General features: G+C 37.1%; 1 protein-coding gene across 4 annotated transcripts; it reads left to right on the plus strand.

Moving 5' to 3' along the window:
• Positions 1 to 26,671, plus strand: aplf (aprataxin and PNKP like factor). 4 transcript variants are annotated; one of them, XM_079812068.1, is made up of 11 exons: positions 1 to 409; positions 539 to 631; positions 2,796 to 2,867; positions 5,006 to 5,166; positions 9,183 to 9,351; positions 10,314 to 10,419; positions 13,545 to 13,729; positions 15,083 to 15,366; positions 16,077 to 16,208; positions 19,389 to 19,435; positions 25,983 to 26,671. In XM_079812068.1, the coding sequence occupies exons 2-11, from the start codon at positions 539 to 541 to the stop codon at positions 26,165 to 26,167; spliced, it is 1,434 nt and encodes a 477-aa protein (XP_079668194.1). In that variant the 5' UTR covers positions 1 to 409; the 3' UTR covers positions 26,168 to 26,671. The 4 variants fall into 4 exon arrangements, with proteins under 4 accessions (XP_079668194.1, XP_079668195.1, XP_079668196.1 ...); XM_079812069.1 differs by having other exon boundaries at positions 1 to 212; XM_079812070.1 differs by having other exon boundaries at positions 4 to 409; positions 515 to 631.

Here is a 26,671-nt window from a genome sequence, read left to right on the forward strand (position 1 = left end):
ACTGCGCATGCGCGTTTCTTCAGCGCCAATGTGGAGTTATTTTGATTCTTCGTTGTTGTTGTAGTGCAAAAATGTGAATTATAGGTTTTTTTAATATAATTTATAAAAACTTGCGCACCTTTGTCGACAAGAGCTTTGGATAGGTGCGACGTGGTGTTTCTACAGCGCATGCTAATGGTGGTTCCCCGGAAGTGTTTATTCGCGCACGAAAAGTAATCATTATTATTCATTTCTGACTGCACTTCATAGTCAGTCAACACACACACACACACACACACACACACACACACACACACACACACACACACACACACACACACACAGAGTTTATTTTGCACGTTCACGTACACGAAGCAGCGAAAAGTTGCATACAACACTAACGAGTTCGTCTTCGCAACCTAATTAAATAGTAAGTCATTTTTAAACGAATAATGGGAGAGTTTGTAACGTTACTGTACTTTATAGCAGTTGTATGCATTTTATTTTTTATTACTTATATTTTTCGCCCTAACAGATCTCTGTCTCCTCTTCTGCACAGATGCCAGGCTTTGAGCTGGAGCAGGTGGACGATGGCAGTCCTATAGATCTTCCCAATGGAGAAACCGTCTTGGGGAGAGGACCATTTCTGGGGGTAAAGTGAGCCATTACTTCTGTGCAGATTATTTTCAATTATACGTCTTGATCATGTATGAGACAACATGCTATCTTAACCTTGCTCTGTGGTTTTTGCCATTGTGCAAATTATCAAGTTATAATTAATACACTTTAGTGCCTTTAGTGTGTGTGCTTTTACAGAAATGCTGTTTTAAAGCTCAATAAGCATAGAGCCGAGTCTATGGGAAGGCTGTATGTTTTGGCATCAAGTGCAGTGAGTTGATGTGTATTGGAATATAATATTTTGGCCTGTTGATTTTTTTCGTTGCTGTTTTACTCTCGAAACAAATGTGTTACTTTCAGTTGAATGCATGATGAAGCCATTTATTTTGGAGCAATGGCAATCAAAGCCCTGAAGATGGCACTCCAAACTCTTATATCTGAGGGTTAGAAATATAAGCTTTTGAGGTTAAAGGGTTACTTCACCCCAAAATTAAAATTAGCCCATGATTTACTCACTCTCAAGCCATCCTAGGTGTGTATGGCTTTCTTCTTTCAGTCAAACACAATCAGAGTTATATTATAAAATATCCTGGCAAGTTTTCCAATGGGAGTGAATAGAGCCTGAGATTTTGAAGCCCAAAAAAGTTATCCATACGGCTCTAATAAAGGCATTCTGAAGTGATGCATTTTTGTTAGAAAATATCCATATTTATAACTTTATATCTCATGGAGTGATCCATGAACTGCATTCTTCATTGTTTTAACAAACTTCAGAAGTCCTGACAACAGCTATAAAGCATATATTATATTTTGAAGATCTATTAATATAAAAAATTGAAATGTTTCTCTTTTATTGAATGCGTGTTAGCTGTCAATAAGCTAGTTGATTACCTTTTAGCATTTACACACATTTAAAAAAAAGTATTCTTTATTCATTAGGAAATATGACAAGACGAGACAGAAAGCTTATACGAGCCATTTCATATCATGTGGTCTTTAAATCATCCAGATCTGAGTGAAGTGTGTCATTGTGCTCTGCTACATGTACACTGTAAAAAAAAAAAATCAGGTCTCTAATTGAAAAATTTCTAGTGACTGATCACATCTAATTTTTTTAGTTGGCCAAATTGAATTTCTGTGAATTAAATTGCATCAGTTCACAGAATTTCAACTTGACCAACTGAAAAATTTAGATGTGATCAGTCACTAGAAATTTCTCAGTTAGCGACCTGAATTTTTTTTACAGTGTATGATGAATCTGTTTATGATAGTGCCGGGTGCCATTGGACATTTATGATCAGAAGTGTCATCTGATTCTCTCCATATAAGAATACATTTTGGGGTCAGAATCATTTTTAAAATGTTTGTGAAAGAAGTCACCTATGTTCACCAAGGCTGCATTTATTTGATCAAATATATAGTAAAAAAAAAAAGTACATTTTGAAATAACTGTTTTCTATTTGACTATATTTTAAAATGTAATGTATTCTCGTGATTAAAGCTGAATTTCCGGCATCATTACTCCAGTCTTCAGTGTCACATGATCCTTCAGAAATCATTCTGATAGGATGATTTGCTGCTCAAGAAACATTTATGATTATTATTAATGTTGAAAACAGTTGTGCTTCATATTTTTGTTGAAACTGTGTTTTTTTTTTAAATAATTGTTTTTGTAACATAAAATTATTTACTGTCACTTTACTGAATAAAATTTTTAATTTCTTTAAGAAAATCTTATTGACCCCAAACTTTTGAACCATAGATCACCAGATGCTTTAAGTTAAAGGGTTAGTTCACCCAAAAATGAATATTAGGGTGATTTACTCACCCTCAAGCCATCCTATGTGTATATGACATTCTTCTTTCAGGTGAATACAATCAGAGTTATATTAAAAAAGTCCTGGCTAATCCAAGCTTTATAATGGCAGTGAATGGCAGCCAACATTTGAAGCCCAAAAAGTGCATCCATCCATTATAAAACTATCATTATCCAATGCTTGGATTAACCAGGACATTTTTTAATATAACGGATTGTATTCGTCTGAAAGAAGAAAGTCATATACACCTAGGATGGCTTGAGGGTGAGTAAATCATGGGCTAATTAAAATGTTTGGGTGAACTGTCCCTTTAAAACACACTTTATTGTTTTTCAAAGAATTATATTTCTGTTTCACCATGTCTTTATTTTCCTCCACCAGGTGAACGATAAGAGGGTGTCCAGGAACCACTGTATCCTGGAGAACCAAAATGGTCAACTGCGTCTGAAGCCTGTAGGTTTTTATTAGTTGGCTGATGTGGGCAGGTGATGGTTGTTTTGTCATTTTAGACTCTTCTGCCGAACAAAAGTGCCACTCGCCTTTGATGCTAAGACATCAAAAGTTCTTGAATATGAGCTCTTGTTCTCTTGAGCAGCTCTCTCTCTTAATTACATGTCATTTTAGCCTCCTAGTCATGCTGTCATAGCAACAATGATTGCATGTGGGTCATTTTCACCTCTATTGATCTTTTGACTCTGAGCTTTTAACAAGCCCTTGTTTTCAAAATTGCATGCATCTCATGAATATTCAGATTATTTATATCTTAACTAATTGAATTCAATCATTAAACACACTCTAGGCAAGTATACAAATGTTTCTTACTGCATAAGCTCAGCTCAGTTTTGTTATTGTTGTAACTAAAACTATTAAAATTTTGGTAACACTTTATTTTATAGTTCCCTTGTTACACGTTACATGTACTTACTATAATAATAACAACAAATTATGCATAATTACATGCAACTAACCCTAAACCTAACCCTATAGTGAGTAGTTTACATAAATGTATAATTACACTGTAACAAGGGCACCTTCAAATAAAGTGTAACCCACATGAGTAATATATTTTTGCAGCATTTATCCTTTATTAATGTTAGTTATTAAAATGTTAGTTCAGTGCATTAACTAATGTTAACAGACACAACTTTTGATCTTAAAAATGCATCAGTAAATGCTGAGATTAACTTGACTAAGATTAATAAATGCTGTAGAAGTATTGCTTATTGTTAGTTCATGTTAACAAATTAAACCTTATTGAGTCACCAAAATAGTCAATTTCATTCATTGAAATAAAATACGGCTGAAATAAAAGGCTATAGTATAAATATTAGATGAACATTTTAAACATAAAAAACAAAACAAAAACAATAAAGCAGTAGAAATATAAAAAACGACAAAAGCACATAACTGAGTTACTAAAAGTATTTTATTAAAATGAAAATTTAAAACTAAAAAGCTAATTCAAAATATTAATAAATACTATAATAATAATATAAATAATGTTGAAATAACATCAGCTCAATTATGTGATTTTTTTTTTGAGAGAGATTGTTGCCAATGCTGTGTATCAGTTATTGTACTCATGTAGGAGACAAATCTATAACAACGCAAAATGGCAAAAAATTATGAATAGTATGATAAAGACTAGGGATGCACCAATTTAAATAAACAATTATTGGCCAATTCTGATATTGATATGTGTCACTTGCTCTCTTGTTTAATATTTTGTCATTAAAATAGACAGTGTTTTGATCATGTTTTCAGCCAAGTTTAAAAACGCATGCATTAAGTTATACTAGCTAGTTTATGGCTGCGTCATCAAATAATTTCAAATGAACATGGATTGGATCCATTTAACATTCAGCAGGCCAACATAAATACATAAACAGAATAAAAACATATGAAACAAAAAAATGTTTTTTTAGGTAGGTTAAAAGTTTCAGGTACAGAAATAAAGTAAACCAATGTCAAATAACTGCATATTCTTCACTGTATAAACTAGTTACATATTAATCCTTATGAAACGTACAAATGTTAATTAGTCAAGATTTGATTAAGTTTGATTAAGAATATTAGGCTTTAAGAGCTGCACGCGTCCAATATACTGTTACACAAGCGTTTTATTTCTCTGTTTACACTCTTTTAAGACATAACCGACTATGTTTACAAGGATACTCACCAAGACGGCCATTTTGATGTAATTTTGTGTGAATTAGAAGCGAAGGAGAACGCTTCACGCTGTCTTGAGACGCTGCTTTCCGGGTGCACGCTATGGATGTGTGCTTGACTTAAAACTACATGCAAAGGATACACTTAGAGCACTGGCCCGATTGGGACAGATATTTTGTGTAGTTTTTACCTAGAGAAGAATGCTGGATTATGCAACACACATTATACAGCTCCGTGCCTTCACACAGATAATTAATAAACCATCGGTTTGTTATATCTGCCTTTTTTCATGCTATAGCCGATGGTTGTAAATTGATAAATATCGATTACATTGATACATCGGGGCATCTCTAATAAAGACCTGTGCAAAAATAATTATGTGCATGCGATCAACCTGCATTTCTCTGGTTTCTGTCCTCTAGATACACCTGAACCCATGTTTTATTCAGACGAACATTGTGGCCAGCCCTCAGCCGCTGGAGAAGGACCAGTGGCACTGCCTAAAGGAGGGCGACATCTTCTCTCTCATGCCCGGGAAATACGTTTACAGAGTGCGCATCAAAGAAGAGGATCAAACCCTCAGGTGATTCAGCCTTTTACTAAAAGCCAATCATTTATTATTCAACAACAACAGAGCTAATATGATCTGACAGAACATCATGTTCACAACAACCTCTCTATTTATTTTCACTCCGTAAAAGAAAGGGTTAATATATTATTGACACAATCTACCTTTTTAATACATTCAGGACTGGCCTCATTCTGTTTGAAACACTCACGTTTATGAACTAAATGAATTCCTGATGGATAAAATGAAGAGCTACGTTGTTTTATTGTTGAATATTGTACATTTCGTCACATGGAACTGAAATTGGTTTAGATTCAATCAAGGATCCTTATGAATATTCTCTCCCTTATGAATATTCAAACACATTCATTAACTTGGTGCTATCGCTATTTGTCATCTTAAAATAGTGCCCTTTATTAAGGCCAGTCATTTATCTCATCGTTCCATATTTCCTCTGGTCATGATAATCAGCGTCTGGTTGAACGTGTTACCGATCTGTGACCCGCTGAGTTTAGATCAAAGGATACTTTTATTGTCTTTCTCTATAAAGAGCAGACAGGCACACTGGTCTTGAATGGACACCTTCAAACAGATGAATTACACCCAGATGATCAGCTGAGAACACAAATGATAAGTGCTGCTGTTGCGAATTGATTCTGAATGTGCTGATTTGCATGCATTTAAAAGTCATGCCTTTCATCTGTGAAATTAGACTATTAGGTGGCTGTCTTTTCTTATGGCGTGCTCACGCTGACGAGGGATTGTTGTTTTTGTTAGTGATGAATTGTTTTAAAGACAGGCCAGATTTTAAGCCTGATTGTCTTCTCAAAAGGGCGTAATTGTTGTGTCTTGATTTGTGCTATACATTGTTGAAGATTATTCGAGGCTTACGCCCCGGTACACATTCAGGGCTCGACATTAACGCTTGTCCGGGACAAGTGGATTTTTTTGAAGGGGAAAGTGAAAGAGAATTTTACTTGCCCGACCGGACAAGTATCCTGATAAAACGTCATTACCAAAAAATAACTAGGGAATCACCAAAATGCAAGAATGATTCCGCATTCATTAGTGTTAGTGGCGATCAATAGTGGATAATAATATATAATGTATAATGAACTGACGGTAACTATAACATTGCGCAGCCTCTCGAGGAGAAATCGAAACAAATGTGCACCGCTCACACAGAGAAACTCAGTTAACACACTGCCATAAAAATGTAGAAATGTGGAGTTTATTTATATTTATATGATACAGTTGCAACGTCACATTACCAAGAGTGCTGTTTTCCTGAATAACATCACGACTGAAAATGACACTGATTATATATGACAGTTGAATAAACAATTATTAACATTAAGTCACTTACATTTTAGATTAGATTAGATTAATTTATTTGTAAGGGGACAATGCAATTTCATAAAAACACATGAACAAACATGAGCAAAAAAAGCCAGAATTAGCCAAAAGGCTATTTTTCATCGGTGCAATATGTTTTTGTTCTATTTCAGCAGCGAAAATAGTTCCAAACAAAGATCACAGCAGACGCATGCGTGTCATGTGTCACCGCAACAGCGTGTTAGTGAATGATTCAGCGTTTGAATGAATCGGTTGAATCAAAGATTCAATGACCTGTTCATAAAGACTGCTGCTGCGTCCAAATTCGCCTACTTATACTACGTCCTAAAAGTATGTACTCTTTTTGTGAAGAAAAAGTACATACTTTTTAGTGTGTAGCAGAAAAGTAGACAAGCTTTGGGACATACTACTTCGTCATCTTTAACGGACTCTGTTACGTGAGTCCCGTCACCGTTTAAACTGCCCTGTCAATCATCGTCACAGTTCAAATCCCCCACTTTCAATTTAATTTCTTACCATATCGGAGAGAAGCGTAGTCGCACGTTGATCTGACATTCGTGGGTCTTTAATGCAGAGACTCCTCTCATGTGTTTGCAAAGTTAATGGTCAAACGTATCATTACAAAAGTTCACAATGCTGCTGCAGGTGAAATATTATGTGGTTAACATTGAAGAAATATCTTTTCGTCAGGTTAAATACTGATAATTGCTCACTCAAACCCCTTTATCTAATCCTCTCCACTTAACCGCCAGACTCGCGTAACCGTCATGTTTGTAGTTTTTTAACACTTTTTATCCGCATTTGTAGTTCTAATCGAATCCTCGTCCATCTCGCAATGGGTTGTGGGCAATATCAGCCGTTAGAGTGCGCGTCGATCCGCACTTTGAATTATGACCGGAAAAAGTAAACCATCCGGGAATCTTTGGAATACTCTTTTCAGCATACTACGATTTGGGACATACTAATTCTTTTTTCGAATACTATTTAGTACGGATAGTATGCGAATTGGGACGCAGCATGCCTCATTCCTGAACGAATCAGCCGTTTGAACGAATCGACTCAATGACTCACTCATTCAGACGTTCACCTGCCGCCACCTACTGGCGTTTTAGTTGTTGTTTAAACATTCTTTCCAACTTTTCTTATTTGTATATTCAAAAAATATTTAAAACAACCTCATAACATTATTTAATGCTGTTGTAATTTTTCAGTGTAAATTATTTAATTTGATTGGTAACAGCCAGTGTCATCTTCTAATTTAATTTATTGATCAAATTTAAGAATATAAAAGGAAAGCTGAAGCATAGCCTATATTTAATAAGATTAGGGGAAAAATGCCCTTTATAAAAGGTAAAAATATCACAAATATGCAGATTTAAATATGTCAAAGCTGATTGAACACTGGTGAGAATATTGCTTCAGAATACATTTTATTTACAACACACAAAACAATTTTTTTTCCGGACAGGCACATTTTTTTACTCCGACAAGTGAATGACAGATTTACTTGTCCGAAGGACAAGCACGTGAACAAGCTTAATGTCGAGCCCTGACATTGTACGATTTTGGGCTTTCCCAGACAAAATATTGCGATTTCTGTGGTCGTGGTTCCTAAACGGTGGTCCTACGTCATTCAGTGAGAGAGATTCAAAGACGGCTGTTGTCAAAAGATAGCCTTAAGATAGTGATAATTTTCTGTAAGTGTCAGAAATTTATCATGATCATCTCGCTGCGTCTATTGACTAGCCAATAAAAATCCAGCCTGAAATGGCGTATTGATCAACGCGACCTGGCGCTAGAATTTAAAACTCCTTACCTCAAGCTCCATTTGCAAAACTGGCATGCAAAGTTGGCCTCTTTTCCCTTGCCATGACCTCATCCATATTCTCCTCTTTATCTTCCTCCTCTTTTTTTCAGCGCACATAAAAACCACAATTGCACAGTGCGATTCATCTCGCTCTATTTGTCTACCACTAGCGGATGCTGATGACGTTTTATTCTTCTATACTAACTTGCGGCGTAGCCTACAATTCAATAGGTGTCATCATCATACAGTCAAAATGCATGTCATACCCACACTTATTAGATCCGTGTCGTATAGTGTATAAAAATTGCAGGCATTAAAGAGGACCTATTATGCTTTTTTACGTTTTCAACTTTCTTTAGTGTGTAATGTTGCTATTTGAGCATGAAAAAGGTCTGTAAAGTTACAAATCACAAAGTCTGTCCAAAGGGAGTTATTCTCTATATCAGTGTCACTGTTTCTGAACTCCCTGAAACGCCTCCATTGTAGAGTTTTCTTCCAGGAACGAACACGTCACAATATTCCTCATTTAAATAATTCCCGCCCAAGCCATATGCAAATGAAGGGGAGAGGTCTGTTTGAGTCATTAGTGTGTTGAAATTCACACGCTCAAAGTGGTTGACCAATCACAACACACTGGTCCAGCTGACCAATTCAGAGCACATTGCGATTTTTCAGAAGGAGGGGACTTAACAGAGTGTTACTGACAGACTGGGAAAAGAGGTACTGCAACATTGTTAAATATGAGAAAAAATAATGTGTTTTTTGAACGTTCAAGCATGAAAACCTATTCTAGCAGAGCCCAAAACCAAGACTTTGTAAAAGGGCACAATAGGGCCTCTTTAAGATTTTCCACTGCTGTTCCTCACAGAAACAGTCAGGCGTTTGAGGAGGAGATGGAGGTGGAGAAGTGTTTGACTGGAACGGCCGAGCTCCCTGAAGACGCTGCCACACTTGAAGCCAACAGCTGCACGCCCACGAGCTCCACACTCACAGGAGATAAAGGAGCTTCATCACACACTCTTTGCACTTTAACCGAGGTGTGTGTGTGTGTGTGTGTTTGCATACTGCATATAAACTACCATTCAAAGGTTTGAGGTGTGTCTGATTTTTGAATGCTTTTGAAAGAAGTCTCTTCTGCTCAACTAAGCTGCATTTATTGGATCAGAAATACAGTAAAAACAATAATATTGTGAAATGTTACAATTTAAAATAACCGTTTCCTATGTAATTTATTCCTGTGATATTTCGGTCTGTCACATGATCCTTCAGAAATGATGATGATTTGATGCTCAAGAAACATGTATGATTATTATCAATGTTAAAAACAGTTGTGCTGCTTCAAATTTTTGTTGAAACATTTGTTTCCGGATTCTTTAATGAATAGAAAGTTCAAAAGAACAGCATTTATTTTAAATTGCAATCTTTAGTAACATTTTAACTGTCTTTACTGTCACTTTTGATACATTTAAGTATTAAAATCTGACTGACTCCAAACTACCGTAGCTATAGATGTGGGTTTTGGAGATTTAAACATATTGACACACATGCATAATTATAGTTTATCCTGATGTTGTTTCCAGTTAACAGTTCTTTGCGAGAGGGAAATATTTTATTGCCAGGACTGGAGCAGCAGGACTCACCCTGCTGTTACGGCTGCTTTTGCTATTATTTTCCTGTCACATCATGTGCTCTCTGTTTGCTGTGTTGTTTCCCCTCAGAAATGATATAAGTGTTTAATACCAGTCTCTTCTATACATATTAATTCTTTATCTTGCATACTATACCATACTGTACTGTAGTTCTGTAATTTCTCTCTTCTATACCTCTCTTTGTTGATGCATATAAATCTATGCCCTACTCTTCTGTACTCCTAAATTCTTATCTATTCTGTACCTTACTGTTTTATATTTTTCTATATTTTCAGATGCTCTTCTATACCCTACTTGACTGTAGTCCTATAGTTTTCTCATCTAATTCTAATCTATTTTGTGTTTTCAAGGTGCCCACAAAGAGCCAACACGACGAGTCTGATCGGCCGCAGAAGAAGCGTATCTTGCCAGCCTGGATGATGACTTCAGCATCCACAAGCCCATCAACTGCCAAAGGTACTGTCTCTATATGGCATATTCACACCCAGACGGAATAAAGCCCCACATTTGTCAAGTGTCCAGTCGTCACAGTGATGTACTCAGCCAGTCGTTAAGGGATAAATTGGAAAAGGCAGAGAGAGTTAGTCACTTTCCACTTGTCAAATCAGTTATAGTGCTGTGACTCCAAAACCAGCCTGACTGGGTCCAGATTCAGCCCAGATGTCTCCCTCATCCTCAGGGCTTCTCGGATTCATCCTGCAGCTCAGACTTCATAAACACCTCATTAGCTAAAAAACCTGTCATATTCAGCACTCCACCTGGATCTCGTGGCACTGCAAAACGTTCAATGTGTCTTTTAAGGCCCTGATATACTCATGGCAAAGTCCTTTTTCGTTTTTCTTCACTTAGGGATAAAAAAAATATGTGAGCAGCGATATACTGTTCATCCAACACCACCCACACCGCTAAGAGTGACGGTTACATGAACTTTCCAGTCAATAACAACAAAAGCACGCAGCAAAATTTAGAAAAAATAAAGCATAAGTGTCTGATCATAGCAACGTGGATATGTTTGCACAAGCTCTGCAATTTGACACTCTAGAAAAGTCATGTCGCATTTATTTATGTAACACTTTATGCAATATAAATTACTTAAAATCAAGCAGCTTTACCGTATTAAACATGAAAAACAGTGTCAGTGTCTCATTTCATCCGAAGTACTTCATTTTCTTCTATTAAGCAGCTCTCCAGTGTGTTCATGTTTTCACTCGAGGATGTCTGACCTCGATCGTCTGAATTGGAGAAATGAAGCAGAAAAAATGTCCAAGTGAACGAAGGCGGAGCCTTAGAGCCACACCAACCTATTAAGCAATCTCCACGGACCAGTGGTAGTACGAAGGTACTCTGACGACTAGTACTCTGACGACCCGGGCATATTGAAACCTTGTTGTGAACCTTCGGGGAGTGTTTCGCTGATCTTCCTCTGGTAGTTGTGGCTGCTGAAACACGTCGCGCAGCTGTGACCGGACACAAAAATGGCGGCGATAAAGTACAGTTGACGTCACATGGTCCGCATGAATATTGCCAAAAGTTGTGGGACGCCTGCCTTTACATGCACATGAACTGTAATGACATCCCATTCTTAATCCGTAGGGTTTAATATGGAGTTGGCTCACCCTTTGCTGCTATAACAGCTTCCACTCTTCTGGGAAGACTTTCCACAAAGTGTGTTTATGGGCATTCTGACCATTCTTCTAGAAGCGCATTTGTGGGGTCAGGCACTGATGTTGGACGAGAAGGCCTGGCTCTCAGTCTCCGCTCTAATTCATCCCAAAGGTGTTCTATCGGGTTGAGGTCAGGACTTGACACCAAACTCGCTCATTCATGTCTTTATGGACCTTGCTTTGTGCACTGGTGTGCAGTCATGTTGGAACAGGAAGGGGCCGTCCCCAAACTGTTGGGGGCATGAAATTGTCCAAAATGTCTTGGTATGCTGAAGCATTAAGAGTTAATTTCACTGGACCTAAGGGGCCAAACCCAACCCCACACCATAATCCCCCCCTCCACCAAACTTTACACTTGGCACAATGCAGTCAGGCAAGTACGGTTCTCCTGGCACCCGCCAAACCCAGACTCGTTCATCAGATTGCCAGTGATTGGTCACTCCAGAGAACACGTCTCCTCTGCTCTAGAGTCCAGTGGCGGCGTGCTTTACCCCTCTGGATCCCACGCTTTGCATTGCACTTGGTTTATGTAAGGCTTGGATGAGCTGCTCGGCCACAGGAAATTTCACGAATGGTCTTTATTGCACAGGTGGCAACCTATTTCGGTACCACTCTTGAGTTTACTGAGCTCCTGAGAGCGACTCATTCTTTCACTAATGTTTGTAGAAGCGTCTGCATGCCTAGTGCTTGATTTTATACACCTGTGGCCATGGAAGTGATTGAAATACTGGAATTCAATGATTTAGAGGAGTGTCCCAATACTTTTGGCAATATAGTGTATCACGATAGTGAACTCACCATACCATATTATTGCGATACTCCAAACCATGGTAAAAGGTGAACAAAAAATGTACTGTTGATTTAAAATGCTAAATGTGGTATTACATAGGGGGTGGAAATTAATAAGCTTGCACTTGGTGCTGGTAACACAATGAACAGGACAATGGTGATACTAGAATAAAAATATAAATTTTTCTGAAGCTGAAAATACTGTCACTGATTAAATATATTTCAAATAATGTAGGCCACTTTTTACTGGTAACAAAAGACATTTGGCATTATCAGAACCCACAAATATTCCCCCATTATATTCAACATTATATATAGTAGTTTAATGCAGTAATACTGACACTAACACTTGTAAACTTGAATCTTCATTTTGGGTGAACTATACACAATACAGATATTTCTTTCAGTACACACAAATATGAATACGTCTTTACTGTCACGTTTGATAAATTTAATACGTCCTTTGCTGAATAAAAGTATTAATTTCTTTAAAGAAAAGAAAAATCGTACTGACCCCAAACTTTTTAACTAGTTTTTTTCCCCCACTTAATCTAAAAGCATAGCTTTGGCCGTCTGTAGGACTCCAGTTGAAAACATCTGCTATAATTGTCTGTTATGGATGCTTTAGTGTGCATGTTAAGCGTGTGAAAGGACTTGAGCTCTTGTTTGCACCTGCAACAGTAATTTTGGACTGAAGCAAGAGTTGAGCAACGGTCTTCATGCTCAGTACACACACACGCATTTGCATCAGAAACTTTCTTTCCTCTGCACACACTTACCGTGATCGATGATGGATGTTTGGAAAGACTGACTCATGAGGCATGCATTAGCTGTACTGTTCTCTCTGTCTGCAAAACATCCAAGTCACCTCTCATCTCTGACCTTCTCAGTGCCACGGCTCACATCTGGAGCCCTCTGAGGTCTTTTCACTCTCTTGTGGTCCCACAGATCGTACAGTGTGTAATCGCTGCATCAGAAGACCATGATTTGAGAAAAATAAAGTTGTACTCTTTATATTACTATCAGGTTGTTGTTTTTTTGCCTTAGATTATGATGTGACCAATGAATGTTGCATAAACATGTCCAAGCATTAACATTGTTCTTTTTTCATGTCCTTTTGGAGCTCAGCAGTGAGAGGGACTCCTACAAAACCCAAACGAGTAGCTACACCAAAGCGGGCAACTGGACCCAAAAAAGCCCGAGCTGCCCCGCTGTCATCTGAGGAAGAGGAGCGGGAGGAAGAGATGCCCAAAAGGAAAACAAAAAGACTGAAGAGTGACTCTGAAGAGGAGTCGGTGCCTCTGGTGTCTCCGGTGGGATACGTTATAGTATATTACTGTATTATCATTACATATATTAGTATAAAAAGGGTCATTGTTATTCTTAATCATTTGAAATGGCCTGCAGACTGCAAGTTTTTAATTTGTGATTACTTGGTAAAAGTGTACTGTTTATTCAATTATTATTATTAATAACAACAACAACAATAACATCACTAATAGTTTGGAATGCCCTGAATACTGCAACTTTAATATTTGATTAGTTGATTGAAGCACACTGTTTATTAAAAATAACAACAAACAATAATAATAATGATGATGTTGTTGATCAAATATGTATTAAAATAATAATTGTTGTTAATAATATGAGTAATAATAATCATTTGAAATGACTTACAGACTGAAAGTTTTTTAATTTGTGATTACTTGATGGAAGCATACTGTTTATTAAATTATAATTATTAATAAAAATAACAACAAAAATAACATCAATAATATTAATAGTTCGGAATGACCTGCATACTGCAATTTTTTGATTACTTGATGGAAGCACACTGTTTATTAAATATAACAACAAATAATAATAATGATAACATTTGTATTAAAATAATTGTTGATGATGATGATAATAATAATAATTTGAAATGACTTACAGACTGCAATTTTTTAATTTGCGAATACTTTATGGAAACACACGATTTATTAAAATTAATATCACATTTCACTACTTGCAACTTTTATAATTTGCTGTTATTGTATAAAATTGACTGTATAAAATGGACAATGTTATCATATATAGGTATACAATTATTAATTATTATATCATACATTTAATATATAATAGTATAAACTGTAAACAATATACATATTCCAAACATTACATTTCTGGATACAATAATAATATTAATTCATATAATTTAAATCTTTGCCAGATTTTATTTGTAAAATACAGAGCCACGCACAAGACATGCGAAAAAAATATGTAAAAACAATTTGTTCCCACAATTTACTAATGCGGCAGTTTAATGTAAATTGTGCGCACAATAAAATAATTTGTTCCCACTATTTAGTTCAATCAAAATGAGGGAACAAATTAGTACAACTTGGAAACGGTTTATTAATGGAGGGAACAAAATATTATATCATGTGCATGATTTAGTAAAATGATGGAATACATTATTATATAATGCACAATTATTTAAAACGAGGGAACGACTTAAAACGTGCAATTTTACTAAAACGAGACATTTTTTTGACCGCATGTCATGCGCAGGGCTCCGTAATAAAACCTGGTAGAGATGTAGATGAATTATATCACATAGCTAATACCTGAATGTTGTTGCAGTGAAATGGAAGTACTTACTGTGTGCCTGCATGTCCTGACAGGAGGATGCAGCAGCTCCCAAGAGCAGTAGAGTCAGTCCAGTCCCAGACGGAGAGAACAGCACTGGCTTGATGGAGCGTGATGATGGGGAGACGAGAGGAGCCGAGGTCAGACGAGGAGCTCAAGCTGAAGACTCAAAGACACAAGCAGAAGACCCCAGTGATTCTCAGGTCAGCCAGGGACCCTCGCAGAGGTCAAAGATCATGGGGGCCGAGAGCAAAACAAGCACCAGTAAGGTGAAAAAACAGCGACGGACGCCGTGTGCTTACGGCAGCTCCTGCTACAGGTACTTCAATAACCTCCATTGAACTTTTGCTTTTTAAACAAAGCCAGTGTTTAGACATTCGACGTCTATAATGCCATACATGATATAACTCGAAATATTCCTTGAAGATCAACACTGCACATGCTAAATAAGTTCATGTAGTTAATAATATCTCAAGATAAAATGCTAGATGAGGATTAAGACGAGCAAAAGCTCCTCTGAGATGTTTAAGATGCGTAAATCTGCGACTGAAATGGTTTGCGCGGTATTTAAAAGACATACGCATATGTTTTCCTGTCTAGTTCGCTGACGTTTATTTTTAATACCAAAAAGCTGAGAGATAAAAACACTAAATCTGTATTTTAGCCGGAGGTTGCTGTCCTCAAACGCAGGGGTGAGGCGTGACAACAATCTGTAAACCATTTGCATTTGTATGCAGTTTCGGTTTTCTTCTTTTTTTGGTTAATTTCCCCCCAAAATGTTCTTCACAAACAGTCGTGAAGAAACTGCATAGTAAACTGTTCTGTTGACAGTTTATTTGAAATATTCCTGTTGTGAAGGTTCACAGAATGATAACGGCAATCTGAAATGAAGGGAAACGTTTAATTTCCAACTAGATTAGCTGTCAGTGTAATTAAGCTGCATGAATGCTCGTGATTGAATTCATTTGTCTTATTGTGTTCTAGCATGCATTGCCGTTCACTCAGCAGTTGTGCTTTTCCTCTCTCCAGGAAAAACCCGCTCCACTTCCAGGAGTGCAGTCACCCCGGAGACAGCGACTTTGATGAGGAGGATGAGGATGAGGAAGAGGACGCTGAAGATGATGACAGGCCGGAGTGTCCGTACGGAACCCACTGCTACAGGTGACAGCAAATTGTTTTTGTTAAAGGAAAAAAGATTAAAGTAGTAGATGAATTCAAATACTTAAGGGTCATTTTAGAACCAACATTCGGTTTTAAAAAACATATAAAAAAATTGTCTAATATTTTAAAATACAATATCTCAGTTTTTAAACATATTCGAAATATGCTCACTTATGATGCAGCAAAAATATATCTGGATGCAGTGATTATTTCTCATGTTAACTATTGTATCTCCTGTTGGTCTCAATCAAGTCAAATAACATTAAAACCATTAAAATCACTTTATAATCAGGCTGTAAAAGTATTAGATAAAAAAAACATTAAGACATCACCATTGCCAAATTTTTAGGCGGTTAAATATATTAAATTTTGAAAATCTAATTGTATACTCAAATGTTAGGTTAATTTTTAAGATTCTTAATAATAACGCACCTCCACCACTGAGTACAGCTCTGCTCAGAACAGACTACCAGGACATCTAGGTCCACAAGTCGAAATGACTGTAGATTACCTAAAAGATGCTCTGCCTTTGCACAGACAGCCTTCTCATTCAAAGCTGTTAAAGAATGGAACAATCTTCCAGATAGTCTAAAATTAACCTCTGACCTGAGGGACTTCTCTCAAAATGTTAAAAAGGTATTATTAGAAAACCAACTATGTCAGCACTGATTATGTTAATGTTTAGTAAGAATTGACTGTAGCAATTTTAAAAGGTTGATTGTAAACAGTATGTACAGGGTTAGCTTAGGCTGAAGTGTAAATGTAAATGAGGTTGTAAATAGATAGTGAGTTATATATATTGATGTTTAGATGTATATATTTTATTGTTTTATCTGCCCAGGGACTGCGGATGGAAATTAGCTGTGGCTAAATCTGGTGTAAAGCATCTTTTCTTTTGTAAGATTAATGTACTTGCACATGGTCCCTGTCAAATAAATAATAAACTTAAATGAGCTTAAAAACACCAACATATAAAATGACACACCACCATACTTCCTTTAAATGCTTTTTAGTTAGAAGTTTAATAAAGTTTTTGTATCTTTTGAGATGAGTTCAGTGTACTATGAAAACTGTTCCGAACTTTTAAAACTCAAAACATTTCTTGACACTAAAATGCAAAAAGTGACTTCCATAAAATCCTGAGACATTAAAGGGATAGTTCACCCTAAAATGAAAATTCTGTCATTCACTCACCCTCAAGATGTACTAAACCTGTATGAATTTCTTCCTTCTGCTGAACACAAAAGATGATGTTTTGGTATGTTGGTAACCAAAAAATGTCTGGTCCCCAGTGACTTCCATCGTATGAAAAAAAGGGTTACTTCAGCGATTAGCATTAAGCTTTGTATCAGTAGAAACCCGGTAGCATATTCGAATGATCACGCTAAGTTAAGCTTCCATAGGCATGAACTGAAAACGTGCCAGACTGGACATGCACTGTAAACGAATGAACGACAAAGCAGCCTTGAATGAAACGGTACAATGACAAACTCACTTAAATAGGCGCATTTCGCTTTGAAACCAAATTTTCCGCGATAATCTTGTCATTCAGCTCCTCACTCTCTGATGAATGAAATCTGACTCCTGCTGCGTTTGTGTGGCGACTCTCGTTCGGCTCACACTGTATTGAGCAGACACGTTCAGTTTTTAATTGTACTGTCTGTTCTCTAACTGAACGAAATTATTTTATTACTATAAAAATTTAAACGACGGTGCGGTGGGCAAGAGATGTAACCGGTGGGCGTGGCTTTGGGAGTGGCCTTGTAGGGCAGCGAAGCAAGTGCATTCTGGGAGTTGTTGTCTTTCATCCACAAGAGACAAAAATAAATTTCCTGTCTTTTCTCAGTCTAGAAGGCACCAACTTCAAAAATAATTTCACATTTCTACTACATAATAGACCCGGTTTAAATACACATTCATCTTTCCAGCGGTGAAGTGCCCCTTTAAGTAAATGATGACACAAGTTTCATTTTTGGGTGAACTATCCCTTTAAGATGCATGTATTACACTTTTTTTCCCCAAATATACAAGTGAAGCATTATCTAAATAAATATGCACTAATTTTGTTGACATATTACAGTTCTTTCTTTTTATCACTCCATAAATCATATTTTTAGGAATAAAATGTAATATAAATCAGGCATTTTATATATAAATCCCCCCTCCCCTGTAAAAACGTTCAGAATGTAGAGCTGCACGATTGCGACCTTGATTCAAACACCCACACAATCTTAAATGACAAACGAGCCGGCTATGTCTATTAAACTGAACGGAACATTAAAATCTGCATTGGTGCTGCCGCTGATCCAGAGAAAGCAGTTGTCATGAAACGGCTTTACAAACAAGTCTTTTCAACCACATAGTATCACTATTTCTGTGTTACAGTTATTCCGATTTTCACAGAAGTACTGGGATAAAAGTTTATAGTTCCAATATAAACACTGATGTCTATGGTAATGAAAATACAGTAATCAGCTTTTTAAAGTTACTTGATGCTTTAAGTAAAGATTGTATCAGTTACATTATTTCAAAAACGATGATTCATAATGAAACGCGTTACATATTTATGAGTCATTGAATCAGCGTTTCTGAATGAATCTCTTGAGTGACTGATTCATCCAGTAATGAAACAAGTGTTTGAGTCATTGAATCAGTGACTCAAGAGATTCATTCAGAAACGCTGATCCATCAGTTAATGAAACAAGTGAAGTCTTTATGAGTGAGTCATTGAATCATTCCAACCAATTCTTAAAGAAAAGAATTCAAATTAATTAAATATTTTTTTTAAATAGACTGCAGTCTCTAGTAAATTATTTTGTTTTGTTGTCTTATCTGAATTGAAGAAAAAAAAAATCATGATTCTCAATTTATCAAGAATCCTGCAGCTCTAATGGGAATTCACTTTGAAAAACGTTCAGTGTGCATATGTACTGCTGAAGTGGAGGCTAGAAAAATACTTAAAGAAGACGCCTTCAAAGATATGCATTGTAATTGAAATCTTCTTTCATGTTATGGAAGCAAAATAGCCCAAAATATCAAAATTGGCATGAAAAAGCAGTGGATTTGCCTCTAGTGTCTTGCATCAAATGCTACAAAAAATCTGTGACATTAATAAAGCATTAAGTGTAATTCTAGCATTTTGTTTAAAGTTTGTTCTGTGTGCTTGTCTCAATATTTCAGGAAGAATCCACTTCACAAGAAAGAGTACAAACACACTAAATCACCACGTGAGTATTTTAAATGTGAATGCATGTGAACTGTCTCCAAAAGTTACGTACTTGGAGGAAGATGAAGGGTTTGTTCAGATCTCTAGCTCTTAAGTATAACAACAATAAAAGTGATGCTTACCTTAGAAGACTCCACTAATTGAGAGTAGGGTTTCTATCTGTCCTCCTATTAAACTTCAAACTGAACAATGTCGTATTTACTGACGATTGGCAATCAATTCAAATATAGAGAAATGGATTTAATGAGAAAATCCCCAGAATTCAATCATTTGTGCCAAGAGTTTTTTTTTTTTTTGGACTGCTCATGCTAAATCTCAAAATGATTGCTTTTCAAATGTGAAATAAATTGTTTTTATCTAAGAAGGAGAGGGAAAATATTAGTTGCGCTTTCTAAGTCCTAAAAAATGCCATCAGTCTTTCTTCCCTGTCTCCTCTCCTTTCCCTGTGGCTAATTTGGACTGATAGACCGATTGAGCAGCGTGAAATTCCACTGTAGGACGCGGCGTTGATGTGAGAGGTGTGAACCGTGATCATCTTCTGGCCTGTTTCCTGGAGTTTTTCCTGCATTTATGTTTTCATTAGGAATAAATTGTGTGGTGGAAACAATTCGAGTCATTTGAATAAGACACATAAATCCCTAGTCAAATATCTCAAATGACCAAGCGCTTGGTTGATATTATATAAATGATAAAAGTAACAGACACAGTGGGGAAGATTATTATTTGAACCCCTGCTTTTTTTGTAGGTTTGCCCACTTGCAAAGAAATGACAAATGAAGGGTCTGTCATTTTTACGGTAGGTTTATTTTAACGGATAGAGACAGAATATCCAGAAAAAACACATTATATAAAGGTTATAAACGTGCGTGAAATAAGTATTCAATCCAAAACATGACTTAGTACTTGGTGGAGAAACCCTTGTTGGCAAGCACAGAGGTAAGACGTTTCTCGTAGTTGGTCACCAGGTTTGCACACATCTCAGGAGGGATTTTGGTCTAAATCATTAAGGTTTCTTGGCTGTCGCTTGGCAACTCAAAGTTTCAGCTATCTTATATTTTCTATAGGATTAAGGCTTCTTCTTGAGCTCCTCCTTTGTTGCCTTGGCGGTATGTTTTGGGTCATTGTAACTATCCTCAGTGTTCTGGGAAGGAGGTTCTCGTCCAAGATTTTACAGTACATGGCCCCGTTCATCGGCCTGGACATCCTGTAGAATTCAACTAATCAGATGACTACTTCGAAACTCCTGAAGTGTTTCCAGTAAAGTGTGCCATATGCATCAGACCTTGGCAATAGAGTCGCCATTGGCTAGTACATTTTTCTGTTTACTCGCCATACTGATATACATATATACATACAGTATATACACAAACACACATACATACACTTGGTAACCATGTATCAGGGCTCCAGACTAACTTTTTTCACTAGGAGCACAGTGGCCCCCAACTGAAAATTTTAGGGGCACAACCAGAAAATGTAGGGGCGCAGACCGTAAATCAACATGCTAACTAAATCTACTAATTTCCACTGTATTACTAATAGGGATGAGTATCGTTAAGGTTTTAACGGTATTACTACTCTTACCCATACTGCTTATCGATCCGGTACTTTAATGGTATTCTTATCGGTTCTTTTTATTATACTGTATATATATTTTTTAATGAAAAAAAAAAACATAATTAAGAACATAATTAACATGGCTTTATAATCTGAAAAGTAAAATATCTATAGCAAAAGAAACAGCAATGTTTGAACAAAAATATAAAACATTTGTAAATGGACCAGTGTAAAGGCATTCGGAAGGTCTGCTAACATTAATATTTCTTAGAAAGAACAAACCTACAAAGAAATCTAATTAAGTAATGAAATGTAAAATAACACTGCATAGTTTTCACTGTATAAATTGATAGATTAATGCTTATAAAAGCTAAATTTATTAATTCAAGAGATGTGAATATTTTCTATTTGCCTTTTGTTCGATTTGAATTAATGGCTCAATGGTCAGCAGGATTATTAGACGCTGCCCCTTTAAGACCGAAAGCAGAACTAATAATATCATATTCTCCTATTTCTCCAAACTATTTACGCCCATTTAAAATATAAACTGTTAAAGTAACTACTCTCCAATCCAGTCATTTTTCGCAGCACACACACATAAGCCGCCTTGAAGTTGGAAACCGCGTCTCTTGCGCGGATTATTGTGCATTTAATAGCTCTTTATTATCAAACATCATGCAGTTTAGCAACAGTAGAGACTGCAGTTTACAACAATCACTGATCCTGACGTTAAGTTTAGGTTTTAGGGAGAAATGTCAGCTCAGCTGTGACGGGAAGGATGAGTTCGACGGAACACGGCTATAGGAATAGTTATACCTCATATCATCTTTTATAATTCTTGTAAACCGAAATCGAAAATAAAATTAGATTAATATCACAGCACATCCCTAAAGTTTAAGCAGACTAAACTTTTGTGTAGTTCTCTTGGCCATTGTCACTCATTTAGATGACTGTGGTGTCTTTCTCTCTCTCTCTCTCTCTCTCTCTCTCTCTCTCTCTCTCTCTCTCTCTCTCTCTCTCTCTCTCTCTCTCTCTCTCTCTCTCTCTCTCTCTCTCTCTCTCTCTCTCTCTCTCTCTCTCTCTTCTCTCTCTCTCTCTCTCTCTCTCTCTCTCTCTCTCTCTTCTGGATTGCGAATAGCAAAAATGCATCACGGACAAATGGTTTAATATCTCATATAGAAACTGCTGGCAAAGATAGAATTTGCCAGATATAACGTCTATCAATTATAAATAGTAAGTGTATTTTCTTAATTTCTTCAGTACAGACAGCAGGCAAATTTACTGGTCGCACATGACATTTTTAGTCGCAACATGCGACCATTTGGGCGCAGCCTGGAGCCCGGTGTATGAATGTATTTGTCATTCATAACTGAACTGAAGTTAGGACTGGTGGTGGTGCTTTAAGATATTGTTGGTCATTCAGTGTTTCTGTAAAAAAATAGATAATAGTAGGCAAACAATGCAAAGGGTTGTTGAGCTGCTGGGTTCAAGAATATTAATCACATTGATAATTCACTCGAACTGATTCAAAATGAATACCGTTATTTTGACAGGAAAATGCAACAAAGTATATTGTTTACATGCAGCGCGTCGTTTCTGCGTGGTATGTAAGACTCTCTGTCTCTGCGTGTGTGTGAGACACACAGCTAGCGCTCTCAGCAATGCGACGGCGAGTCTCTACTTCACACTAGAGTTTACAGTACGTCAAATACTAGTATGTGCTCGCATCCATTGAGTCGAATTGAAACGGTACAGATCGCTTGATAAAGAGCGAAACTTTCAAGCGCTTAGTCAGAGTGTTCAGCGAGTGAAAATATATATTTGCTGAACTTATACTTAGCCTCTAACACTGGAGAGTAAAATCTAAGAATTTATTAAAGGTCCCCTTCTTCGTGATTCCATTGTTCAAACTTTAGTTAGTGTGTAATGTTGCTGTTAGAGCATAAATAATACCTGTAAAATTATAAAGCTCAAAGTTCAATGCCAAGCGAGATATTTTATTTAACAGAAGTTCCCTTTCAAAGCCTACAGCGAACGGCTGGCTTGGACTACATCCTGGTACTTCCTTCTTTAATTACGTCAGTAGAACAGACCAACCTCCGCCCACAAAGAATACGCGAAAAAGGGGGCGCGGTCTTGTTGCTGTCCCACGTGGAGAAGCGGACGGTCGCGTGGAGAAAAGGAACTGTTGCGTTGAGTGTGTTTTATCGCCATGTCATCGAGACGCTGTTATTTTCATCCAGGAGTCAAATCACCTTTGTTTGGCTTTCCCAGGGACGCTGTAGAGATTATTGAACGCATACATCTCTCCGTTAAGAGGCGTGACCTTTCCAACGTGTGCTAAGCTGCTGTCAAATTACAACACAGGAACCGCTTTCACGTGCGCTAAGCTGTGGTCGAATCACAGCACAGGAACCGCTTGCACAATCAGAACTCGTTACGTATTTCTGAAGGAGGGACTTCATAGCACAAGGAAGTCACCAGCCGTTTTTAGGACAGTGAAAACAGCAGTATACAGATAAGTAAATTGTGTGAAAAATACTGTGTTTTTTTTACACGCGAAACATGAACACATGTTATATTGCACACTGTAAACACAATCAAAGCTTCAAAAAAACACGAAGAACGGGAACTTTAATGATAGATTCTATTTAGTCGCCCGGAGTGAAGATTTACTCGCATATGCGAGTGATTTACTCGCATTGTAGAGGGTTGGGTCCGTGGGCGTGATGTCTGAGGCTGAGACTACAGGCTTGTTTGAGATGAGCGAAATCTGCGCAGAACCGATCACCGGTGATCAGCGCGAGATGCATGCCGGTTAGAAAAGTGTCCGAGGGCGGTCCGCCTTGCTCTGATGTCATGCCGACGTATGTCAAAAAACTCTCGCGAGCGAAAGGCGGATGTGTCGGATTCTGCAGTCGAGCGCAGCTGCTCTCCACCGACTGCGCGGAGCAAAAGCATGATGGGAAACGACTTGCTGACGACACAGCTTAATGCTATTGGTTTAAACAACCGTGATGTATGGTTATTTTTTTATTTTAAAACTCTGATATCATGTTTTTATGTGTGAATATTCCCAAACTCTCTAACAAAGGCGATCTCTCTGTGGGTTATGTGATTGTTGTCATATTTATAACAAAATATATATATAAAAACATGTATGTAGGCCTAATTAAAGTAAAAATTATTGATAAACACGTCTTTCTAATGGAAATAAATAACAACTTTGTCTTGTTCCTAATATTTATTTTCATATAAAAGTAACAGAACGTAAATTACATCCAGTTTATCAGCAACAAAGCGAACGAGTGTGAATCCCGCGATATCCGCCTTTGATCTCGCAGGTGTCTGATCCACTACGAGAAGAGAGAACTGTCCGGCTTGCCTGCACTTTTTTCACTCCTCCCCTCACTGCAGCCGCCTAGTCTCGGCTGAATATCAGGCGAGGCGAGGCGCATCTCAAACAAGCCTTACGTCTTTATTGACATGAGATTTTGATCAAATGACACAACAAAAAAAACTGAGCGCCCACATTGCTACAGTAAACTTTATAACATGCAAGTTGATGAAAACGAAAAGTGATGCACTTACTCTCTCAGATGTGGCCATTCTAATGAAATTTTCAGAAGTTTGCTGGTCAAAAACCTAATTTGATCTTGATTTTGGGCAAATGTTCATAATATAATGACAGATGTCTGACCATGACAAAAGACAAGTTTCTGATCATATATAAAACGACGACGGGGTGTATAATTAATTAATACAACGTTTTTCCATTTCCTGAAAAGTAGCGTTTTTATACGAGGTTTCCGCCTGATAGCGACAATATAGGATCATGTGACACTGGAGACTGGAGTAATGAGGCTGAAAATTCAGCTGCGACATCACAGGAATAAATTACATTTGAAAATATATTCAAATAGAAAACTTTGTACTAATATAATAAAATATTACTGTTTTATTGTACTTTTGATCAAATAAATGCAGACTTCTTTTAAAAGCAGAACACATCTTTCTGTCCTATATAGGATATGTATTTAATCATTTAAGTTAAACAATTAAAATAGTGTTGAAATGGTTGAAATAATGTAAAGTCAATCAACTCTATCACATAATCAACCACAAAACAGTATGTTTGTCCCAGTAAAATCCCTGTTATATAATGTAAGTGGAGTCCTGTTGAAGGCTCTCTGACATCTTAATCTTCATCTGAAGGGTTTTGGGCTTTTCTGTGTCTGTAATTTAGTTTAAAATGGCTAGGTGGTCACATCAGTCATCACTCAGGTTTAGCCGTCTCATCTCTGTATGTTTTATCGCACTTTCATAGACCGCTGTGTGCAGTTTCTCTTCTCTGAGATGCGATCGCTTTACTCATATTGTTTATTCTTCAGCTCAGAATGTCATTGTTCCACTCATGCATATTTAGCACCCGCAAATCCCTGCGTCTCACTGAAGCCAAATTCTGAACTATTGTCCACGGGGACTGAATGAGCGTAGCGTTTGGTGAGTAACCCGAGGCTCCGCTGAACATTTAACATAATTAAACCGATCTTAAACTAATTGAGAACATGCTGTGTGAACCCTGAGGAAGAACAGAACGTACATATGGACAACAGCATAAATACTAGGAGAAACATCTACCTAGTATTTATGCTGTTGTTTCATTATTAGCCGTCACTGATAAGTGATTGGCATTAAACGCTTCATGAAGTCACGCAGACGGTTTGCTTATTTTTCCTCCAGAAAACGTCGTAGTGCTTTTCTGGACGCCTCACAAAAACCAGTTTCAGAACCCCAGATGCCCGCACATTATCGTTCTCTGAAAGTACTTCAAAAATGAAGCGTGCAACCGCGCAGCTGTGCAAGATGTTTCTTCTTAAGCCCTGTTTACACTGTCTTGGGTGATCACAATGGGTCAGTGCGAAATACAGGTGTAAACGCCTCCAAAATGTGTAATTCAAACCACATTTCATGTTGTTCTGCTTCCCCAGCCAAGACCACTGCTGATGAAGAGGATGAAGATCACTACGAAAACAGTTTCATTAATGACGAGAGTGAGGAGGAAGAGGTGGATGAAGACTCGGATTACCTGCCCGAATCGGACGACAGTGGAAAAGGAGAGGACTTTAAACGGCTGCAGAAAGAGGCAAAAGCGTTCCTCAGGAAGAAGAAGTGACTCGTTTGGGGTAGATTACACGAACACCGCTTCTTCACACTGATCTCACAAAGACTATGAAACATCTGACACTGGGTTTGACAGAATCTCCCTGTCCATGGAGGCATTTTATTCAGTTTTAGATTACCTTCATTACCTTTTTTCACATTATAAAGAATCATTTTAATGAGCTTTTTTATGAGCTGCAATCTGTTTTTTGTTTTTTCAGAGCCAACTTTTTTTGTTTGTTTTTTGTTTTTACTTTCTTTTATGTCTTATCCTGTCTGTGAGTGTTTATATGAAGGCTGCTACTTTGTAAGTCTCTTTTTGTTGATTGTATGAATTCAGTTAATTATAGTTATGTGAGCTTTTATTTTTACCGACTGGCTGTTTATTTCTACTGCCGTGTCTTTTATTGAATGAGTAAAACAGTTCAGTAACACAATTTTTAAAATGCTTTTTAATTGCTACAATTATACAAATATATGAGGAAAATAAGTATTTGAACACCCTGCTATTTTGCAA

Source organism: Gobio gobio (genome assembly GCF_949357685.1).
Source record: "Gobio gobio genome assembly, chromosome: 3".
Taxonomy (NCBI): domain Eukaryota; kingdom Metazoa; phylum Chordata; class Actinopteri; order Cypriniformes; family Gobionidae; genus Gobio; species Gobio gobio.

What these genes read in the sequence shown, in the direction of transcription:
- aplf (XM_079812068.1), top strand. Translation starts at nt 539, where the DNA reads ATGCCAGGCTTTGAGCTGGAGCAGGTGGACGATGGCAGTCCTATAGAT. An exon ending in GAAGAGGATCAAACCCTCAG is followed by an intron (nt 5,167 to 9,182) that starts GTGATTCAGCCT and finishes TGTTCCTCACAG; the next exon opens with AAACAGTCAGGCGTTTGAGG. An exon ending in CTCTTTGCACTTTAACCGAG is followed by an intron (nt 9,352 to 10,313) that starts GTGTGTGTGTGT and finishes TGTGTTTTCAAG; the next exon opens with GTGCCCACAAAGAGCCAACA.